Below are 20356 nucleotides of genomic sequence, written 5' to 3'. Positions count from 1 at the left end.
CCCACTCCCTTTTGTGCATGAGCCCTGACCTCCCAAAATGCGGGAAAAGCCCGTTGCTATGGATGCCAGCTTTGCACGATGGAATAAATCGCTAATGCCTGTTTCACATCGCTACGGCTAACGCCCAAACTAACTAATGGGTTTTAAAATGGACAATATTCTGGTGATCACGAAAACAAATATAATTGCTAACGCCGGAAATACCGCCCACTTTTGGGTAATCTTGACACTAATGCAAAGTCTAACCCTTAGAAACTAGTTTGTTTTCATATTGTAACCTTGCTGTTAAACTTTTCTATTGGATGTTAACAGGGACTGTTCTTGGTTATTTCGTTGCATTTTCCCCATATTTCAAATGACATGAATGAAGCCTTGAATAGTCCTGTTGTAGCAATAGTAAAGGTTGTAATCTAAAAATTCATATTCTGTAGAAAAAGTGCTGCATATGATTCAAAACCAACTGGAGGCTGGGATAAGACATATGGTTGGTTCTGATGTAAAACCTACAGGTTGTGTTATTTCCTTGTAATGTCATGAAATAAAACTCCACTTCATTTCAGTTCACATCTTGGTGAAGTGCTGCTTCAATTCAAAGCGTGTGATTGAATTACGACAGCCTCTCATCAGTCACTGTCCGCCATGGGAATTACTACAGGCAAAACAAAGTTTGCTGTAAACGGAATAAAAATAGTGCTACAATCCCAGCTGGTATTTGAAATAGCATATGGGCTACAGTGTTTCAGAAGCATAATGCATCATTGAGTAGATAACACGGAAAAATATTGTTCAATGTTTAGCATGTCACCTGAATCCCTCCATTTGTTACTGCTTTGTGATTATATTCAAGCCTATGAGTTATTCTAATATACACGAGAGGTTTATCTGTAGCAGCAGGAATATGTTGGGCCAGCTTTTGCTCTGAGCAGCGAACGAACGGCATCAGCCATTTGTAAGACTTGCACTTTCCCATACACTTTCTGTGGGGTTTAGCATGGCAAGTTGCTGTCAGCCAAACATCCAAACAGCACAATGCCCTTTACAGGGCATCTGGGACCTGTGTGAACAGAGCAAGCAACTGTATCTCGCTAACCAATCAGATTGAAGAATCATTAATGAGCGGCGCAAAATCTGAACCAGGAAGTATTAGATTAAAATATTTAATTCCAGGTCAAATCAGGTACAGAAAGTGAAATAAGTAGCTTGAAAGAAAGATTGGATAAATAAAAAATATTTAAATTTGAAAGAAATCTCCAACAATAATTAAAATCTGAAGGAATGAGGTTCCACACTTGTAAAAAGTTAATTTTCAGTGCCAGAGAGGTTGTTTAGCAGTAAGTAAGACTTGCCATGCCATTTAAAGGAGTACTTACTCTGGAATGGACAAGCCCTAACTTTTTGTGGCAAATTAAGTCTGTATTCAGGAAGTCAGTACAGATACAGGGACTTCACACCGTTCAGTACATTTGAATGGGGAACCAGATGGTGCGATGCTATTTTCAAGCAGCTTATGGAGGAGAGCGGTGCATCTCAGACAGCAACCTCCAGACTTTTGCGATTAACTGCGCATCTGTGCTCACCTGAAGTTGCTGTCCCATTTGCGCATAAATAACGGCAACTCTTATCAGCCTTACCATTATTTTCACAGCAAAATCCGGCCCAATGTGCTAAATCAGTGGTGTATTTTGTGTACCTTTTGTGTTTCAGCAGAATCCTTTAAGTCAGTAGTGGATTTTGGGGGTTGAATTAGTGGCATGGGCAAATTTTATTGCAGAGGCTACATCTTGGGTAACGCAGTATTTGTCTGTGTAGCAAGGCTTTCACACGTCGCAGAGTTGAGGTGCAACATAAAACACGAGTAGCTCATCACAACCATGAAATATGGGACCGGTTCTTGCCAGCGCGGGCTATCTTGCAGCATGCCCCATTAGTTAGACTTTCTTTGTGTGCCCTTCAGTTCAAAAAACATTTCTGCCGTAACTTGCTGGAAGTGCGAGCTGATAATGCCATAATGAGGAGAGCAGGGCATCTGGTACCTCCATGAGTGGTGGGACCAACAGTCTATCTCCTTAACCAATAAGATTTAAAAGAAAGACTTGCATTTATATAGCACCGTTAACAATCATTGGACGTCTCCAAGCGCTTTGCAGCCAATGAAGTACCTAGAAGGATATGTTGATAAGGTGAGATGAAATAAGGCGGGAGGAGGCTGGTGTGGAGCATAAACACTGGCATAGACCAGTTGGGCCGAATGGCTTGTTCCTATGCTGTAAAATTCTACTTAATACCATGTATTTTGATATGGATAATGTAATACATCTAGAAATGAGGGAACAGCAAATGTGTATGACATGAAAGGGTTTCCACTGCCGTAGACAGGAAAAGTTTTGTGAATGGTCATAAATCATATCCTGAAAGCATCTGGTCAGTGTGAAGCAGTTATTGATGAGGAGAATTGGGTATCTGGTTTCTTTTTAGAGGACATTGATTATAAAATAGAAAAAGTTATATCAACATTGTACAGATCATTGGTGGGGCTGATTCTGGAGTATTTGTGCAATTTTAGTCACCTTGGGCCAGATTTTCGTCTTGCGGGGTTTTTCGGCGAAAACGGTAGCGATACATGAAACTTACCGTTTTTGTTGCGCTACCGTTTTAAGCCAGAACTTTCGGCCTTTCCGGGTGCATCAGTAAGGGAGGCGTTGCACAAGCATTTGTGTCGCAAACCGCGAGTTTCAGCAACTTTAATCCGGGGCTGGTAGCACTGCGAGAGAGACCTTGGGAGGGGGGGAAAAAAGAAAAAGAAATTCCAAAAACATTTACAAGACCCTTAACTATATAATCGCTGCAAAAAAATTACAAAATTAAAAAGGCTGCACTGACAGGTTTGACCTGTCGCTATTCTGGGCGTGGCGTACAAGTCGGGAGAGTGCCGAAACTCAGATGCAAATGCAATCCGAGTCGTTGCACGTCAGCGCACCTCTCCCCAGCGGTACTTGAAAGCGCCGCCGCAAACAGGTACCCGAGGATCTCGCCTGGGTGTTGTGACCGGGTTTTCGCCGCGGAGGGTCAAATCGCAGCAAAAACCCGGTCGCAAATCTGCTGAAAATCTTGGCCCAAAGTCTCAAAAGAATATATAATACTTTTGAATTTCTGGTTTCAGGTCAAGAAGGAAATGATGTGTCTGCCTCTCTACTTTTCACACTTTGGAGTGTGATGAATCCTTTCAAAATGCTTAATATTTTTTTATCTATGAGCAGTGCCACAAGAGATCAATTAATATATTTAAATGATGGTCCCTTTACCAAAGTCATATACGATGATTATCAGCAGTGAAATTATTTCAATAACAATTTCCCCTTTTACTTTCTGGTATCTGGTATCTGGTATCTGGTATCTCACCCAAGTGGTGGTTATTTTTGTGTGAACCTTGATTGTGAGTGTTGGCAGGCAATACAAATGTTGAGGCCATAAGTCAAACTGATTCTTTCCTTACCTGATGTTCTTTTGTGAGCATAAATGCATTGTTCCAGTTAAAAGCCATGGCCTGTGAACTTAACAGAAATGAGAATGTACTCAGTCTGTTTTATGTAACCATAGGTGTCTGCTAAAAGCAGTTCTAAAAAGGTAGTAAAAGTAATACAAGAGGGCAGGTTGTGTGTTTGAATGTATTCCAGCAATATCTCTGTGAGCTATGTAGAGAGGTTACAATGTCCACTTGAACTGGAGCAGAGGGTTGGAGGTGGGACAGTCTGTGCTGAACTAGTGTTTTGGGAAGCGGTAGTCTGTTGTAAGCCCAAATGTCGTTTGTTTTGCCATCATTTTTAGATTAAAAATCTGTCTACTGTAAAGTACAAAAGTGTTTAAAATTAACCACAATGACCCACTTTTATGTTTAATAAAATGTTAAATTCTCTGAGGGAGCATATACCCAAGCCCCACAAAAAATAAATTGGTGGAGGGAGAGGGGGGAGACCATTTGAGAGAATTGTACACAGTTCTAAATTTACTGTCTGCAACGCTAACTAAAATGATCTCCTGGCCAATAAATTGATTTGAATCCTCTATTTGTTGTATGCCTTTTTTTCAAAATGAAAATGAACTAAAATTGTCGCTACAGGGGCAAATGTTTTATTGCATAAAAACAATTGCAAATGCTAAATATAAATAGTTTTAAATAAAGATTAGGCAAAACCCCTTCCTTTTTTAGATTAAAAACAAATTGTAATGCCCATGTACATGGTAAATACCAGAATACCTGTACTGAGAACAGGCACCAAATCAAATATCAATATTTTCTTGGGGAAGGGGAGATTTCATCAGATGGGCCCTGGAATATAAATCTTGTTCCTTCAACATTTTGTTTCCCTCTTTATTGTTCCCCTTCCAGTCCCAGATAAGGAGTATTAGCTTAAGTTAATAGCCAGTGTCCCACTGTACTTTCAGTCTAATGATTTGTTTTTTCATGTCATAGTGTTATATTCAAGGGTATTTTTCAAATATCAGCTTTTTGGTGGTATTTCAGCTTTACTGAAGCAATTGGTTGTCTTTTGCTAGCGTTCTATATTCATATATATGTGTATAAGATATGGAACAGTGTAATTCAATAGTTAGTTCAGTAATGAGAGTTGAGAAGTATATTATGGACATACAAATTATTCGAGGTTAGGACAAGAAGATGGCAAAGAATCCGGAAGGAAGAAGACTCCTGGTATCTCTCTGAGATTGATCCCAGAGGCGGAAGCAGCACACCATGGAAGATGACAGGAGCTTCGATATAGCAGTTAAACTGCTTCTAACTCAAAGTAGATATTTTTAAATTAATGTCATCTGAACTATAGATATAAACAGGAAGAGTACAAGTGCTTCTTTACTTTGCTATATAAACTGAAAAGAGCTAACTTTACCAAGCACCTATTGTAATAATAGTGAGATATGCTATTTCAAATATAACTCAAATAATAGTTATTCTGTTTGTTCGTATAACCGCCACAGTTGTGCTTTCTTTGACTATATAGGAGTAGTGAAAAAGAATAGTAAAATATACATTTTCTGCCTGTGCAGTATTTTATAACCTTGGGATGAACTAAACAAGTTTAACCAGTGCTATACTTAGCTCCCGCTGGTGACCGAGCTGTGGCTGAGTCTTTTTAATTGTTGTTTATGTTGGATGATTCAAATTGGGAACCACAGATGAAAAATCCTACAAACAAATTTGTATTGCTCCATTATTCCTATAAGACCCAATATCCTCATTCCAGGGCTAGGTAAGTAATGTTGACATTTCATTCTAGCCTCACATTTTGTTTTGTCCCCTTGTATACTTCAGAAAAGCAGACCGGAGGTCGTTACATGTTGATATACGGCACAGAAACAGGCCATTTGGTCCAACCTCTTAATGCCGGCGTTTATGCTCCACTCGAGCCTTCTCCCATCCTTCCTCATCTAACTATCAGCATGATCCTCTATTACTTTCTCCCTCATGCTTATCTAGCTTCCCCTTAAATGCATCTATGCTATTCGCTTCAATCTTTTCCTGTGGTAACAAGTTCCACATTCTCACCACCCTCTGGGTAAAGAAGTTCCTTCTGAATTGCCTATTTGATTTCTTGGTGACTATCTTATATTGATGGCCTTTAGTTTTGCTCTCCCCACAAGTGGAAACATTCTCTGTATGTACTCTAGCAAAATCTTTCATAATTTATAAACCTCTATTAGGTCATCCCTCAACCTCTTTTCAAGAGAAAAGAGACCCAGCCTGTTCATCCTTTCCTGATAGGTATATTCTCGCAGTTCTGCTAACATCCTTGTAAATATTTTTTGCATCCTTTCTAGTGGCTATCTTTTTTATAATCTTGCAGGATTGGCTTTATAACTAGGCGGTTCTTTCATTGTATATGAATAGAACATGAGAAAGTTTGAGACATGTCCATGTAGTCACTGTTGTAACACAAGTGAAGATTTAAACAATGGTGAATAGGGTTGTATTTCCTTTGTTCAGCTAATATTTAATATTGGTTTGATCTACTGTCAGAAAATTCTGGGCCTTTTCATTGCATTAACCAAATATTCCTTTATTCCTAGGTGTTGTAGTTCAAAACAGTAAATCTGTTGAACAAAACGCAAATGGTAAATAAACCTGTTTTCTTATTTATTTATAAAGGAAAGTTCATGTAACAATCCAGTGTTTTTATTAACGTGCATTTCTGAATTGGAATTACCAGCTCTTATTTACCCACTCTCATATAGAGCAGTCTCTTAATCCATATTCCTTCCCTTTTGAAAACACAACTGTGACTGATCACACCCCTTTGGATTTCATGTTTGTTTTGCTTGGTTATTTATCTTTGTTGAGCCCTGGTGCCCCAATTGAAGGAAAATGTCCAGGTGGAATTACTGAGCTCAACTGTGAGGAAGCTGAACCAACATCAGTAGATAGACATTAACCAGAAGTATTTCAGATTTAATTGTTGGGGTGTTAACGGAGTTCCCTTGCACCAGGGATGGACAATTAGTTGGGTTGGAGGCCCACTTAATAAGTTTTGGTGAGGGATGCACACCAATGTTCACCCCCTAAGGTGCGCAGAAGTACAAATTTAAAGTGGCAAAAAAGAGAAGGAACCTTGCATAAACATAAATTTTGCATAAACATAAACATAAATTCAGATAGTAATCAAATACTATTTTCGACACACACACTGTAGTGTAAAATCTGTTACTGAATGAATGAAATATTTATCGCTGGATTACATGTACTGAATGTCCACGTAGCTCGAGTCTGAGAGACCTCCGACACGAAAGCTGTTCTTCAGTGTGCTGAGTATAGGAGGAAGCGGCTTCACAAGGCCTGAACTACAGTTGCATTACCTGGAGTCCTTGTGCTCCGGGATCCACTCTCATGTCTAAGACAGCGATGAGAATCCCCCTGCCGTTGTACTCTGGGGATCGGGGGAGGAACGACCCAGTGCCTGGTCTCTTTCTTCAGTAAAAGAGTCATAGAGATGAGCAGCCATGACAAGTCTCTAAAATGGATTGGGCATTTCCGAGAATGCAGTGCATTCTGGGCACGGACGTCTCCATTGAATTAAGTATTACTGTATGTTCCCTGGCTACAGTTCGGGTTGGTCTCTGACCCATGAGAAGATGAAAGTGGATAGACTAAAGTGCAGCTTGCGCTCCGGCTCACGTTCTATTTCTGCCATTGCCGTACAATGTTGAACACATTTGTTGCTTCTAGACAGTTCCATACTAATCACTAAATAAAAATCCAATGCAGTCCCAGTTAAGCATAATTCTTTTGTAACTGGTCTGATTTCGAGGGGTTAACTGGTAATGAAAGATTCTCTATCACTAAACTGATAGCCATGCTGTTTTCTGGGCTCCAGTTGATTCTTCAGGATGAAAGGACAGTATTTCATAACAATGGTTGGCTATGAGTGAATAATTAGACAGTAGCTTTACAGTATTTTAGAAGTTTTCACAGTTCAGTAAACAAGAGGTGACAGTTAAATGATTTATAACCTATATCCTCTACCAGTGGGATTGTGGTGCATCTTCCCTTCTTGTCTTCCTAGATCTATCTGGCAATTAACCTCATTAATCAAGAAACTGAGTGCACTAGCAGTGTTGTATCTCCTGTTCTTGATTCGAATGTGAGCCCTTTCCCTACCATATCCTTACCACGGAGGCTGGTTGTCTTATGTACTTGCTATCTTGGGTCTCTGTTCCTCATTTGTCTGCTGAAGGTCTCTGCTTACAGCTTGTTCTCTGGTATTGTAATTTCTCCTTCTCAACAGATACAGTTCAGTTTGTGTTCTCAATGCCTCTCGATGAATTTTTAATCTAAGATTAATTGCAATTATGCTAAGGAATAAATATGTACCAGTTAAGTAATGTAGATAAAATTAACATTAAGGTGCTGGAGAAATCTTGGGGCTCTGATTATAGTCTGCATAGCTTCAGTGTATTCAAATCTATAAGCAGTAAGCCATAGAGGTTAAACTGAATCCTGAATACTAAGTTGGTAGGTCTGAAGCAAAACTCTCAATAACAAGAGGTACGGTATCATAAGTTTGCATTGACGATAAATACTTTTCTTTTTCAGTTGTCACTGAAGTCGATTTTCCAACGATTCTTCAAAGGTATGAGATTCTTCTAAATGTAACTTTGTTTTATTTTAAAATATATATCCCATAATTATTTTTGTAATCGATTTTTGCGTCATTTCAAATCGGACTGGCAGCGAATAGATCTCGGTTGTAGCTTCCTGAATTTAAAGCTTGGAGATTGATAATACTGTTAAATTTCTCCTTATGTCACCTTGGTGTGTTCAGTAAACACTTCATCAAAAAGAACTGAGGAGGTCATCGTAAAATTGGGTTTGCACGTCAAACTCTTAAATGGATGGAATTGTATGATAATATTGATTTTCTTCCCTTGAAGTTACAGCAATATAATGTAAAGGATAAGCTACAAGTAGTATTTTCTTTTCTTAAAAAAAACTGGTGTAGCACTGGGAAAAATTGAATTGACATTGGCTATTGCTGCTTTCCTTAAAGATTGTTGATTTGGATTAGATGATGTAATAGAGCAGAAGCAGTTGGCTGCTAACTCGTTGAATCATAAAACGTAACCTGGGGAAAAGGTGGAAAAAATTAACAGCTTCCATATAACGGTAAACAAAATGATCGGTTGGATATTTTGGAATACTTATCATAGACTGCTTCTAATGTATTTTAAAATGCAATGGGTAAGTGCTTTTTAGATGGATTTTACGAATACACCTAAAAGTATGGATGAACGGACAACTTCTGTTGTCCAGTGTGACCTTGGTATAAACATTTGTGCTTTGATTAAATTTGTCTTCCTATTGCCTCAGCTTTTACTTGTCATAGAAGCTGTTTGTTGCCTCCTGTCAAGTGGACGTTATTGCTTTGTTGTACTGAATTTGGTTCACTTTTTTGTCACAGTGCTGATCTCATGGACCCATGCATTGAATACAACATGAAGCACCGCAGACGAGGGATTGCTTTAATTTTTAACCATGAGCGCTTTTACTGGTATCTAGGATTGCCTGATAGAGGAGGCACAAATGCTGACAGATTCAATCTGGAAAAAAGGTATTCTGGCTTGCTTGAATATATTGCACTATCTTTATCACAAAGCTGAATTAATAGCCCAGATTTGCTGGGGAAATAACAGTGAGTTTAAAGCCCAGGCCATTATTAGTGTTTAAATAACCCAGTAATTTGTTGCGAGGAAGAGATGTGGCGAGAGTTGCGAATTATCACAAATTGTTGGATGATTTGTGCCGCTCTGCCGTTAGCCTTGCGAAAATGGGAGCTCGCCCTCAATCTCCCCATGTGTTTCAAGAAATCGCTGCATCTGTGCTGTTAAAACAAATTAAACTTGCTGTAGAAAGTTAGGGCTGGTACTTAACAACGTAAGGACCCTTTTAATGACCTGATTTGTGTTCTGCAATACCACTCAGCGTTAGAGGCCCAGAAAGGGAACCGTTGAAACTGTGGAGTCTCATTCCTGCAGGTAGTAAGTTGTTCCTAGAGGTTTTTAAAATTTAAAATTAAAATACATATATTTTCCTTTTTCTCTCCCTCTTAGTCCAATCTTTCTTTCCCTTTCTCTTTATTACTCTTTCTGTATCTAATGCACCCTATTTCTTTGGGGAGTGAGATGGAGTTTTTGGCAGGAGCGAAGACGATGGCTTTGGTCTTGACTAGTTTTACGTGAAGGAAATTGTGGCTCTTCTAAAACTGGATATTGGATAAATAATCTGCCAACATGGAGGCCTGGCTGTCGTTTGTGTTTATATATATATATATATACACACACACACACACAAACGACAGCCAGCTCTACCTCGCCATTGACTCCTCCACTGTCTCCATGTTGGCAGATATATATTAATGGTATGGCGATGAGAAAGAGTGGAACCAGGCGAGGGTAGTACCACTGAGCCGAGGAGTGGCATTAGTGGAGGGCATTGTGATTGACCTTGTCAACGGCTGCAGAAAGGTCGAGGTGAATGAGGACGGTTAATACACCGCGGTCACAGTTGCAGACAATGTCATTTGTGACTTTGTTTAGGGCTGTTTTAGTGCTGTGTCAGGGGCAGATACTGGATTAGAGAGATTCAAATAGGCAATAGAGCAGGGTAGCACTGGGGAAAATTGATATGTCCTTACTATACAGTATAAATGCACACGAGGCCCATACTTGAGAGGTCACTCTGTGACCAGTAACCTTTATTACCAAGTGATGAAGGTGGGTGGAGCTTCCCCTTTTATACCTGAAAGTCCAGGTTAGAAGTGTCTCCCACAAGTTCATCCCCTTGTGGTCAATGTTCTCAAGGCGTACAACTTGGGTCAGCTTATACATGGGTTACAATGATAGTTGAATACATGACAGAAATGAAAACCAGAACGTGACTGGAAGGGAGAGAATGTATAAACATAAAAGTGAATCAGAAAATGAGGTCAAAGCAGGGAAAAAGGGTAAAAACACAAATTTAAAAGCTCTATCAGAATGCATGCAGCATTCGTAACAAATAGATGAGTTGACGGCACAAATAGATACAAATGGGTATGATCTGATAGCCATTACAGAGACGTGGATGCAAGGCAAGGCTGGGAACTAAATATTCAGGGGTATTTGACAATTCGGAAGGACAGACAGAAAGGAAAAGGAGGTGGGGTAGCTCTGTTAATAAAGGATGAGATCAGTGCATTAGTGAGAAACGATATTGGCTCAGAAGATCGATATGTTGAATCAGTTTGGGTGGAGATAAGGAATAATAAGGGGAAAAAGTCGCTGGTGGGCGTAGTCTATGGGTTCCCTAACAGTAGCTACACTATTGGACGGAGTATAAATCAAGAAATAATGGAGACTTGTAAAAAAGTAATGGCAATAATCATGGGCTTATGATTGATATTGATTGGACAAAGCAAATTGGCCAGGGTAGCCTTGAGGAAGAGTTCACAGAGTGTATCCGGGATAATTTCCTTGAACCGTACATTGCAGAACCAACCAGGGAACAGGCTATCTTAGATCTGGTACTGTGTAATGAGACTGGATTAATAAATGTTCTCCTAATAAAGGATCCTCTAGGAATAAGTGACCATGACATGGTTGAATTTCAAATTCAGTTGGAGGATGAGAAAGTTGGATCTCTAACCAGTGTCCTAAGCTTAAATGAAGGAGACTACAAAGATATGAAGGCAGAGTTGGCTAAAGTGGACTGGGAAAATAGATTAACGAGTGGGACGGTTGATGAGCAGTGCTGATATTTAAGGAGATATTTTATAACTCTCAACAAAAATATATCTGAGAAGGAAAGGCTGTAAGAGAAGGGATAACCATCCGTGGCTAACTAAGGAAATAAAATTGAAACCAAATTGAAAACCAGGGCATACAATGTGGCCAAGACAAGTGGGAGGCCAGAGGATTGGAAAACTGTAAAAACCCAAAAAAGAACGACTAAACAGTAATAGAGGAGGAAGATAGATTATGAAAGTGAACTAGCATGAAATATAAAAACAGATAGTAAGAGTTTCTACAGGTACATAAAAAGGAAAAGAGTGGTTGAAGTAAATGTTGGTACCCTAGAGGATGAGACTGGGGAATTAATAATGGAGAACAGGGAAATGGCAGAGACTTTGAACAAATATTTTGTATCGGTCTTCACAGTAGAAGACACTAAAAACATCCCAATAGGGGATAATCAAGAGGCTAAAGGAGAGAGGAACTTAATACAATCACTATCACTAAAGAAGTAGTACTCGGTAAAATAATGGGATTAAGGCCCCTGGATCTGATGGCCTGCATCCTAGGGTCCTAAAAGAAGTGGCTGCAGAGATAGTGGATGCATTTGTTGTAATCTACCAAAATTCCCTGGATTCTGGGGAGGTCCCAGCGGATTGGAAGACTGCAAATGTAACGCCCCTATTTAAAAAAAGACAGAAAGCAGGAAACTATAGACCAGTTAGCCTAACATCTGTCATTGGGAAAATGCTGGAGTCCATTATTAAGGAAGCAGTAGCAGACATTTGGAAAAGCATAATTCAATCAAGCAAAGTCAGCATGGTTTTATGAAAGGGAAATCATGTTTGACAAATTTGCTGGAGTTCTTTGAGGATGTAACGAGCAGGGTGGATAAGGGGAAACCAGTGGATGTGGTGTATTTGGATTTCCAGAAGGCATTCGAGAAGGTGCCACAAGATAAAAGTTCACGGGGTTGGGGGTAATATATTAGCATGGATTGAGGATTGGCTAACTAAAAGAAAACAGAGAGTCGGGATAAATGTTTCATTTTTTGGTTGGCAAAAGGTGACTAGTGGGGTGCCATCAGTGCTGGGTCCTCAACTATTTACAATCTATATTAATGACTTGGGTGAAGGGACCGAGTGTAATATAGCCAAGTTTGCTGATGACACACAGATGGGTGGGAAAGCAAATTGTGAGGAGGACACAAGAAATCTGCAAAGGGATATAGACAGGCTAAGTGAGTGGGCAAGAATTTGGCAGATGGGGTATAATGTAGGAAAATGTGAGGTTATCCACTTTGGCAGAAAAAATAGAAAAGCAAATTATAATTTAATTGGAGAAAAATTGCAGTGTGCTGCAGTACAGAGGGACCTGGGGTTTCTTGTGCATGAAACAAAAAGTTAGTATGCAGGTGCAGCAAGTAGTCAGGAAGGCAAATGGAATGTTGGCCTTTATAGTAAGGGGGATAGAGTATAAAAGCAGAGAAGTCCTGCTACAACTGTACAGGGTATTGGTGAGGCCACAACTGGAGTACTGCGTGCAGTTTTGGTCTCCGTATTCAAGGTTGATTCCGGAGTTGAGGGGGTTGACTTATGAGGAAAAGTTGAGTAGGTTGGGCCTCTACTCATTGGAATTCAGAAGAATAAGAGATGATCTTATTGAAATGTCTAAGATTATGAGGGGGCTTGACAAGGTGGATGCAGAGAAGATGTTTCCGCTGATAGGGGAGACTAAAACTAGAGGGCATAATCTTAGAATAATATGCCGCCCATTTAAAACTGAGATGAGGAGAAATTTCTTCTGAGGGTTGTGGATCTGTGGAACTTGTTGCCTCAGAGAGCTGTGGAAGCTGGGACATTGAATAAATTTAAGATAGAAATAGACAATTTCTTGAACGATAAGGGAATAAGGGGTTATGGAGAGCGGGCAGGGAAGTGGACCCGAGTCCATGATCAGATCAGCCATGATCATATTAAATGGCGGAGCAGGCTCGAGGGGCCATATGGCCTTCTCCTGCTCCTATTTCTTATGTTCTTAGAAGTCAACCCCCTCAACTCCGGAGTCAACCTAGTGAACCTTCTTTGAACAGCCTCCAATGCAGGTATATCCTTTCGTAAATATGGAAACCAAAACTGTATGCAGTATTCCAGGTATAGTCTCACCAATACCCTGTACAAATGTAGAAAAACTTGCCTGCTTTTATACTCCATCCCCTTTGCAATAAAGGCCAGAATTCCATTGGCCTTCCTGATCACTTGCTGTACCTGCATACTAACATTTTGTGTTTCATGCACAAGTACCCCCAGGGCCCGTTGTACTGCAGCACTTTGCAATCTTTCTCCATTTAAATAATAACTTGCTCTTTGATTTTTTTTCTGCCAAAGTGCATGACCTCACACTTTCCAACATTATACTCCATCTGCCAAATTTTTGCCCACTCACTTAGCCTGTCTGTCCTTTTGCAGATTTTGTATGTCCTTCTCACACATTGCTTTTCCTCCCATCTTTGTATCGTCGGCAAACTTGGCTACATTACACTCAGTCCCTTCCTCCAAGTCGTTAATATAGATTGTAAATAGTTGGGGTCCCAGCACTGATCCCTGCAGCACCCCACTGGTTACTGATTGCCAACTCATGAATGAACCATTTATCCCTACTCTCTGTTTTCTGTTCGTTAGCCAATCTATGAAGATAGGGGGTTGGGACTATACTCATTGGAGTTCAGAAGAATGAGAGGTGATCTTATCGAAACATCTCAGATAATGAGAGGGCTTGACAAGTTGGATGCAGAGAGCATATTTTCACTCATGGGGGAATCTAGAACTAGGGGGTGTAGTTTCAGAATAAGAGGTCGCCCATTTAAAACTAAGATGAGGAGGAATTTCTTCTCTGAGGGTTGTAAATCTATGCAATTCTCTGCCCCAGAGATCTGTGGAGGCTGGGTCATCAGATTTTTGAGCGATAAGTGAGTAAACGGTTATGAGGAGCAGACAGGGAAGTGGAACTGAGTCCATGATCAGATCAGCCATGATCTTATTAAATGGCAGAGCAAGCTTGAGGGGTCAAATGGCCTATTCTTATTTCTTGTGGAATTGCAGGAAAGGTGGGTTTGAACTTGGGAGATGACAATACATTCAAGAACTTGGAAGACACATAGGATGTTGGGTTATATTTTTGAAGGACTCAGTTGAGATTTTTTGAGGTCGGATGTAATGATGGCACCTGATTTACAACCCTCAAAGAAGAAATGTCTCCTCATCTCAGTTTTAAATGGATGGCTCCTTATTCTGAAACTATGCCCACTAGTTCTAGATTCCCCCACGAGGGCAAACATCCTCTCTGCATCCACCTTGTCGAGTCCCCTCATTATCTTATATGTTTTAATAAGATCACCTCTCATTCTTCTGAACTTCAATGAGTACAGGCCCAACCTGTTCAACCTTTCTTCATACCTCAACCCCTTCATCTCAGGAATCAACCTAGTGAACCTTCTCTGAACTGCCTCTAATGCGAGTATATCCTTCCTTAAATAAGGAGACCAAAACTGTCTGCACTACCTCAGGTATAAAAACATAGAAACATAGAAAATAGGTGGAGTAGGCCATTCGGCCCTTCTAGCCTGCACCGCCATTCAATGAGTTCATGGTTGAACATGCAACTTCAGTACCCCATTCCTGCTTTCTCGCCATACCCCTTGATCCTCCTAGTAGTAAGGACTTCATCTAACTCCTTTTTGAATATATTTAGTGTGGTAGAGAATTCCACAGGTTCACCACTCTCTGGGTGAAGAAGTTTCTCCTCATCTCGGTCCTAAATGGCTTACCCCTTATCCTTAGACTGTGACCCCTGGTTCTGGACTTCCCCAACATTGGGAACATTCTTCCTGCATCTAACCTGTCTAAACCCGTCAGAATTTTAAACGTTTCTATGAGGTCCCCTCTCATTCTTCTGAACTCCAGTGAATACAAGCCCAGTTGATCCAGTCTGTCTTGATAGGTCAGTCCCGCCATCCCGGGAATCAGTCTGGTGAACCTTCGCTGCATTCCCTCAATAGCAAGAATGTCCTTCCTCAGGTTAGGAGACCAGAACTGTACACAATACTCCAGGTGTGGCCTCATCAAGGCCCTGTACAACTGTAGCAACACCTCCCTGCCCCTGTACTCAAATCCCCTCGCTATGAAGGCCAACATGCCATTTGCTTTCTTAACCGCCTGCTGTACCTGCATGCCAACCTTCAATGACTGATGTACCATGACACCCAGGACTCGTTGTACCTCCCCTTTTCCTAATCTGTCACCATTCAGATAATATTCTGTCTCTCTTTTTACCACCAAAGTGGATAACCTCACATTTATCCACATTATATTTCATCTGCCATGCATTTGCCCACTCACCTAACCTATCCAAGTCACTCTGCAGCTCACACTGCCACCCAACTTAGTGTCATCTGCAAATTTGGAGATACTACATTTAATCCCCTTGTCTAAATCATTAATGTACAGTGTAAACAGCTGGGGCCCCAGCACAGAACCTTGCGGTACCCCACTAATCACTGCCTGCCATTCTGAAAAGTACCCATTTACTCCTACTCTTTGCTTCCTGTCTGACAACCAGTTCTCAATCCATGTCAGCACACTACCCCCAATCCCATGTGCTTTAACGTTGCACATTAATCTCTTGTGTGGGACCTTGTCGAAAGCCTTCTGAAAGTCCAAATATACCACATCAACTGGTTCTCCCTTGTCCACTCTACTGGAAACATCCTCAAAAAATTCCAGAGGATTTCCCTTTCACAAATCCATGCTGACTTGGACCTATCATGTCACCTCTTTCCAAATGCGCTGCTATGACATCCTTAATAATTGATTCCATCATTTTTCCCACTACTGAGGTCAGGCTGACCGGTCTATAATTCCCTGTTTTCTCTCTCCCTCCTTTTTTAAAAAGTGGGGTTACATTGGCTACCCTCCACTCCATAGGAACTGATCCAGAGTCAATGGAATGTTGGAAAATGACTGTCAATGCATCCGCTATTTCCAAGGCCACCTCCTTAAGTACTCTGGGATGCAGTCCATCAGGCCCTGGGGATTTATCGGCCTTCAATCCCATCAATTTCCCTAACACAATTTCCTGACTAATAAGGATTTCCCTCAGTTCCTCCTCCTTACTAGACCCTCTGACCCCTTTTATGTCCGGAAGGTTGTTTGTGTCCTCCTTAGTGAATACCGAACCAAAGTACTTATTCAGTTGGTCTGCCATTTCTTTGTTCCCCGTTATGACTTCCCCTGATTCTGACTGCAGAGGACCTACGTTTGTCTTTACGAACCTTTTTCTCTTTACATATCTATAGAAACTTTTGCAATCTGTCTTAATGTTCCCTGCAAGCTTCTTCTCATACTCCATTTTCCCTGCCCTAATCAAACCCTTTGTCCTCCTCTGCTGAGTTCTAAATTTCTCCCCGTCCCCGGGTTCGCTGCTATTTCTGGCCAATTTGTATGCCACTTCCTTGGCTTTAATACTATCCCTGATTTCCCTTGATAGCCACCGTTGAGCCACCTTCCTTTTTTTATTTTTACGCCAGACAGGAATGTACAATTGTTGTAGTTCATCCATGTGGTCTCTAAATGTCTGCCATTGCCCATCCACAGTCAACCCCTTAAGTATCATTCGCCAATCTATCCTAGCCAATTCACGCCTCATACCTTCAAAGTTACCCTTCTTTAAGTTCTGGACCATGGTCTCTGAATTAATGCAGAATTCCACCATATTATGGTCACTCTTCCCCAAGGGGCCTCGCACAATGAGATTGCTAATTAATCCTCTCTCATTACACAACACCCAGTCTAAGATGGCCTCCCCCCTAGTTGGTTCCTCGACATATTGGTCTAGAAAACCATCCCTTATGCACTCCAGGAAATCCTCCTCCACAGTATTGCTTCCAGTTTGGTTAGCTCAATATATGTGCATATTAAAGTCACCCATTATAACTGCTGCACCTTTATTGCATGCACCCCTAATTTCCTGTTTGATGCCCTCCCCAACATCACTACTACTGTTTGGAGGTCTGTACACAACTCCCACTAACGTTTTTATGGCCTCACCAATACCCTGTACAATTATAGCAGGACTTCTGCTTTTACACTCTATCCCCCTTTGCAATAAAGGCCAATAGTCTATTTGCCTTCCTGATTACTTGCTGTACCTGCATACTAACTTTTTCTGTTTCATGCACAAGGACCCCCAGGTCCCTCTGTACTGCAGCAATTTGTAATATTTCTCCATTTAAATAATTTGATTTTTTATTTTTTTCTGCCAAAGTGGATAACCTTACACTTTCCCACATTATACTCCATGTGCCAAATTCTTGCCCACTCAGTTAGCCAAAGGAAAGCCGGAGGAAGCAGCAGAGGAGTTGAAACTCTTTTAGAAATGAAGGATGCGATTGTTGCAGCTGCAAGGTAGCACCATCAAGGAATCACCAACATCATTTCATTTTTTGGTGTGCTCTCAGTTAGTCTCGGCTACATCTCATTGTAGCGGTGTTATTTAGTATGTGTAATTTTAAGAAAATGTTTGAAGCAATTGACTCCAGTCGTCGGAGGTTTCCATTAGTTTTCATGTAATTTAACATACTTTTTTCAGTTGAGGATAAACAAGGTCACAATATAATTTTCTCTTGTGTAACCACAAGCAATTTGTACATATTACACTTTCTGGAACCTTTATTAATTTGAATGTCCAACATCCTAAATTTTTTATTGTAATTTTCCCTGCCGGTCATTAGAGCTATTCCTATGACCTACAACCTTTTCCGATTAATGCAAGGAGCTTCAATTACACTAATAGCAAATATCAATTCACTTGGGAATTCACTTTTTGCATTTTGCCTGACTTTGCAGTATCCTCTGGCAGTCAGCAAAAGTGCAAAATTTCATAAAAGGTACACAGTTAATGGGTATTAAAATCTAGGTCCTACTTCTTGTCCTGCACCCACCCTACCCACCCAAATTATCCTCCCCTCCTCTCGCATCCAGACATGTGAATTTCCAGCAGGGATTTCTGAATAGTGATCAGGAGCAGGTACTCCAGCTCAGCACTTCTCAACCTTTTGGCTGCTGAGGCTCCCCTCTCGTGTTATAAATATTCCATGGACCCCCCCTGTAACACGAGTATTTTTTCTGTATAAAAATGTGTTATGCAATTGAACATACATTTTTATTATTGTTGTTGCTGGTGCTGAGCAACAATTCTGTTATTTTCTTATTCCACACATACCAAACATGGGTGAGTAAATGGGACATTTTAGAAATCTGTAATTAATATGATCTTGTGGAAAGGCCTAGAACCACATTTTGTTAGCACTACATCAGTTTACTCAAACTTTTAGTGGTGGTCCCATAGTATTTGCTGGATGGGCATGAGCTGGACTTTAGCAGGTTGAGATACACCCAACTTCTGATAGGCTCTGTGCTCCTCGCCCTCAATCTTTATTGGTTGCATTGAGCTGTTTTCCCACAGCTATGCCCTCCCACTATAAATAAGGGCACAAAGGCCATCTCTGCCAGTCAGTGATAAGAGGTGGGCAGAGGGCGGTGCCATCTAGAATCTTATTTTTGCCGGAGCCCCAGAAACCTTCTCGCTGATCTATAGGAGGCTGGGGGCCCCCAGTTGAGCACCCCTGGCCCTAACTGATTTCCCTCCCCACCACCTCTTGCCCAGGGATCAAACCTTGATTTTCCAGGTCCCTCTGACTCCGTAGCATACTGCACTTGCCTAATGAGACATCAGGAAAGTCTCGGACAATTTTGTCCTTTTCCCCTCCAATTCATGGCCCACTCACAATTATCGTCTCATGTTGGGGTATGGTTACACAGATGTTGATCGACTTCTGACATCTAGCCAAATGACCATTCTTCCACAAACTCTAAATAGCAATCTGCAGCATGAGCCCTTGTCAATGTTATTCTCTCTCCCCTACGAGACAACACAACACTGCAGAGGGTGAGAATTAAAATAAAATAAAATATAAAAAACACTACCACAAGTGGAATTAAAAACAATACACTGGGAGCGAGAGGTTTCAAGGGAAACCAGAGGGGACGGCTAACTAATTGTCCAAAGAGACTATGGGGGTAATTTTAACTTAACCACCCCCACCCCCCACCCCTCCCCACACACACACACACCCCCCCCTTCACCCTTTTCCCCCCCTCACTCGTAGTCCAGTAACCCTTGTTAACTGTTCTTTCGCTCCCCTCCTCCGAGCCAACAGAAATGGTAGCTCTTGTGTACTGGGAAGGCCCCTGTCACATGACCCCCTCCAACTAATCAAAGGTAAGTATCAGGAAAGACTGGTGCCAGAATGCCATCTAGGTGGAAATTTCACCTTGGAGGATGGCAAGAAATACTACAGGAAGTGTCAGGCTGAGAAGTGCTGCAAGACTTAGAACAAATAAATAAAACTAAATGTATATCACCTCACAACATTATGTGGCCTGTTAGTTTGGAATTGGGACACCAATTCCATTTGAATGTGCATTTAATGCTGCATCATAGCAACATTTAAAAAAAAATATATATATATTTTAAAGAAGAGCATGCCAGATTTATAAAGTTGACCTAAAATAGCATCCGGGTGCTGAAAAGTACTGTGATATATATTTTAGATTAAAAAGCCATAGATTAAAGTTAAATCACATATAGACTTACTCTATATATTACTTGTCCCATTAACAGCCCCTTTTCCTTGTACCATCATCTTTTGTCATTCAATCTCTCCTGCCTTCCACCATATCACCCCTTTGTTCTTTTTTCCTCTCCCACCTTTCCCTGCCTCTTGCTTAAAATCTGTTACATCTCTAACTTTTTCCAGTTCTGATGAAAGGTCTTCGACTTTTGTTTCTCTCTCCACAGATGCTGCCTGACCTGAGTATTTACAGCATTTTCTGTTTTTATTACTTTATACAAATTGGGTTGTTTTCCTCTTTGTAAAGAACTGACTATGGAGAGAGATGCAACTTAATGAGTGATTGTTGCCATGCAATTGAACGCCACCGTTCTGTATCACTGGCAGGACATT

At 40.8% G+C, this 20356-nt stretch overlaps 1 protein-coding gene across 1 annotated transcript in view; it reads left to right on the top strand.

The window, feature by feature from the left end:
* Positions 1-20356, top strand: part of LOC139246397 (caspase-6-like) — a 54097-nt gene that overhangs the window by 16102 nt on the left and 17639 nt on the right. The window contains exons 2-4 of the mRNA XM_070871409.1: positions 6082-6126; positions 8102-8138; positions 8967-9116. Of these exons, the coding sequence (XP_070727510.1) occupies positions 6082-6126; positions 8102-8138; positions 8967-9116 (232 nt within the window). The remainder of the gene's footprint in view (positions 1-6081; positions 6127-8101; positions 8139-8966; positions 9117-20356) is intronic.

The sequence above is a fragment of the Pristiophorus japonicus genome, chromosome 2, assembly GCF_044704955.1.
Source record: "Pristiophorus japonicus isolate sPriJap1 chromosome 2, sPriJap1.hap1, whole genome shotgun sequence".
Taxonomy (NCBI): Eukaryota; Metazoa; Chordata; class Chondrichthyes; family Pristiophoridae; genus Pristiophorus; species Pristiophorus japonicus.
Note: the sequence above shows the minus strand (reverse complement) of the source record. Positions and strands in the feature narration are given on the sequence as shown.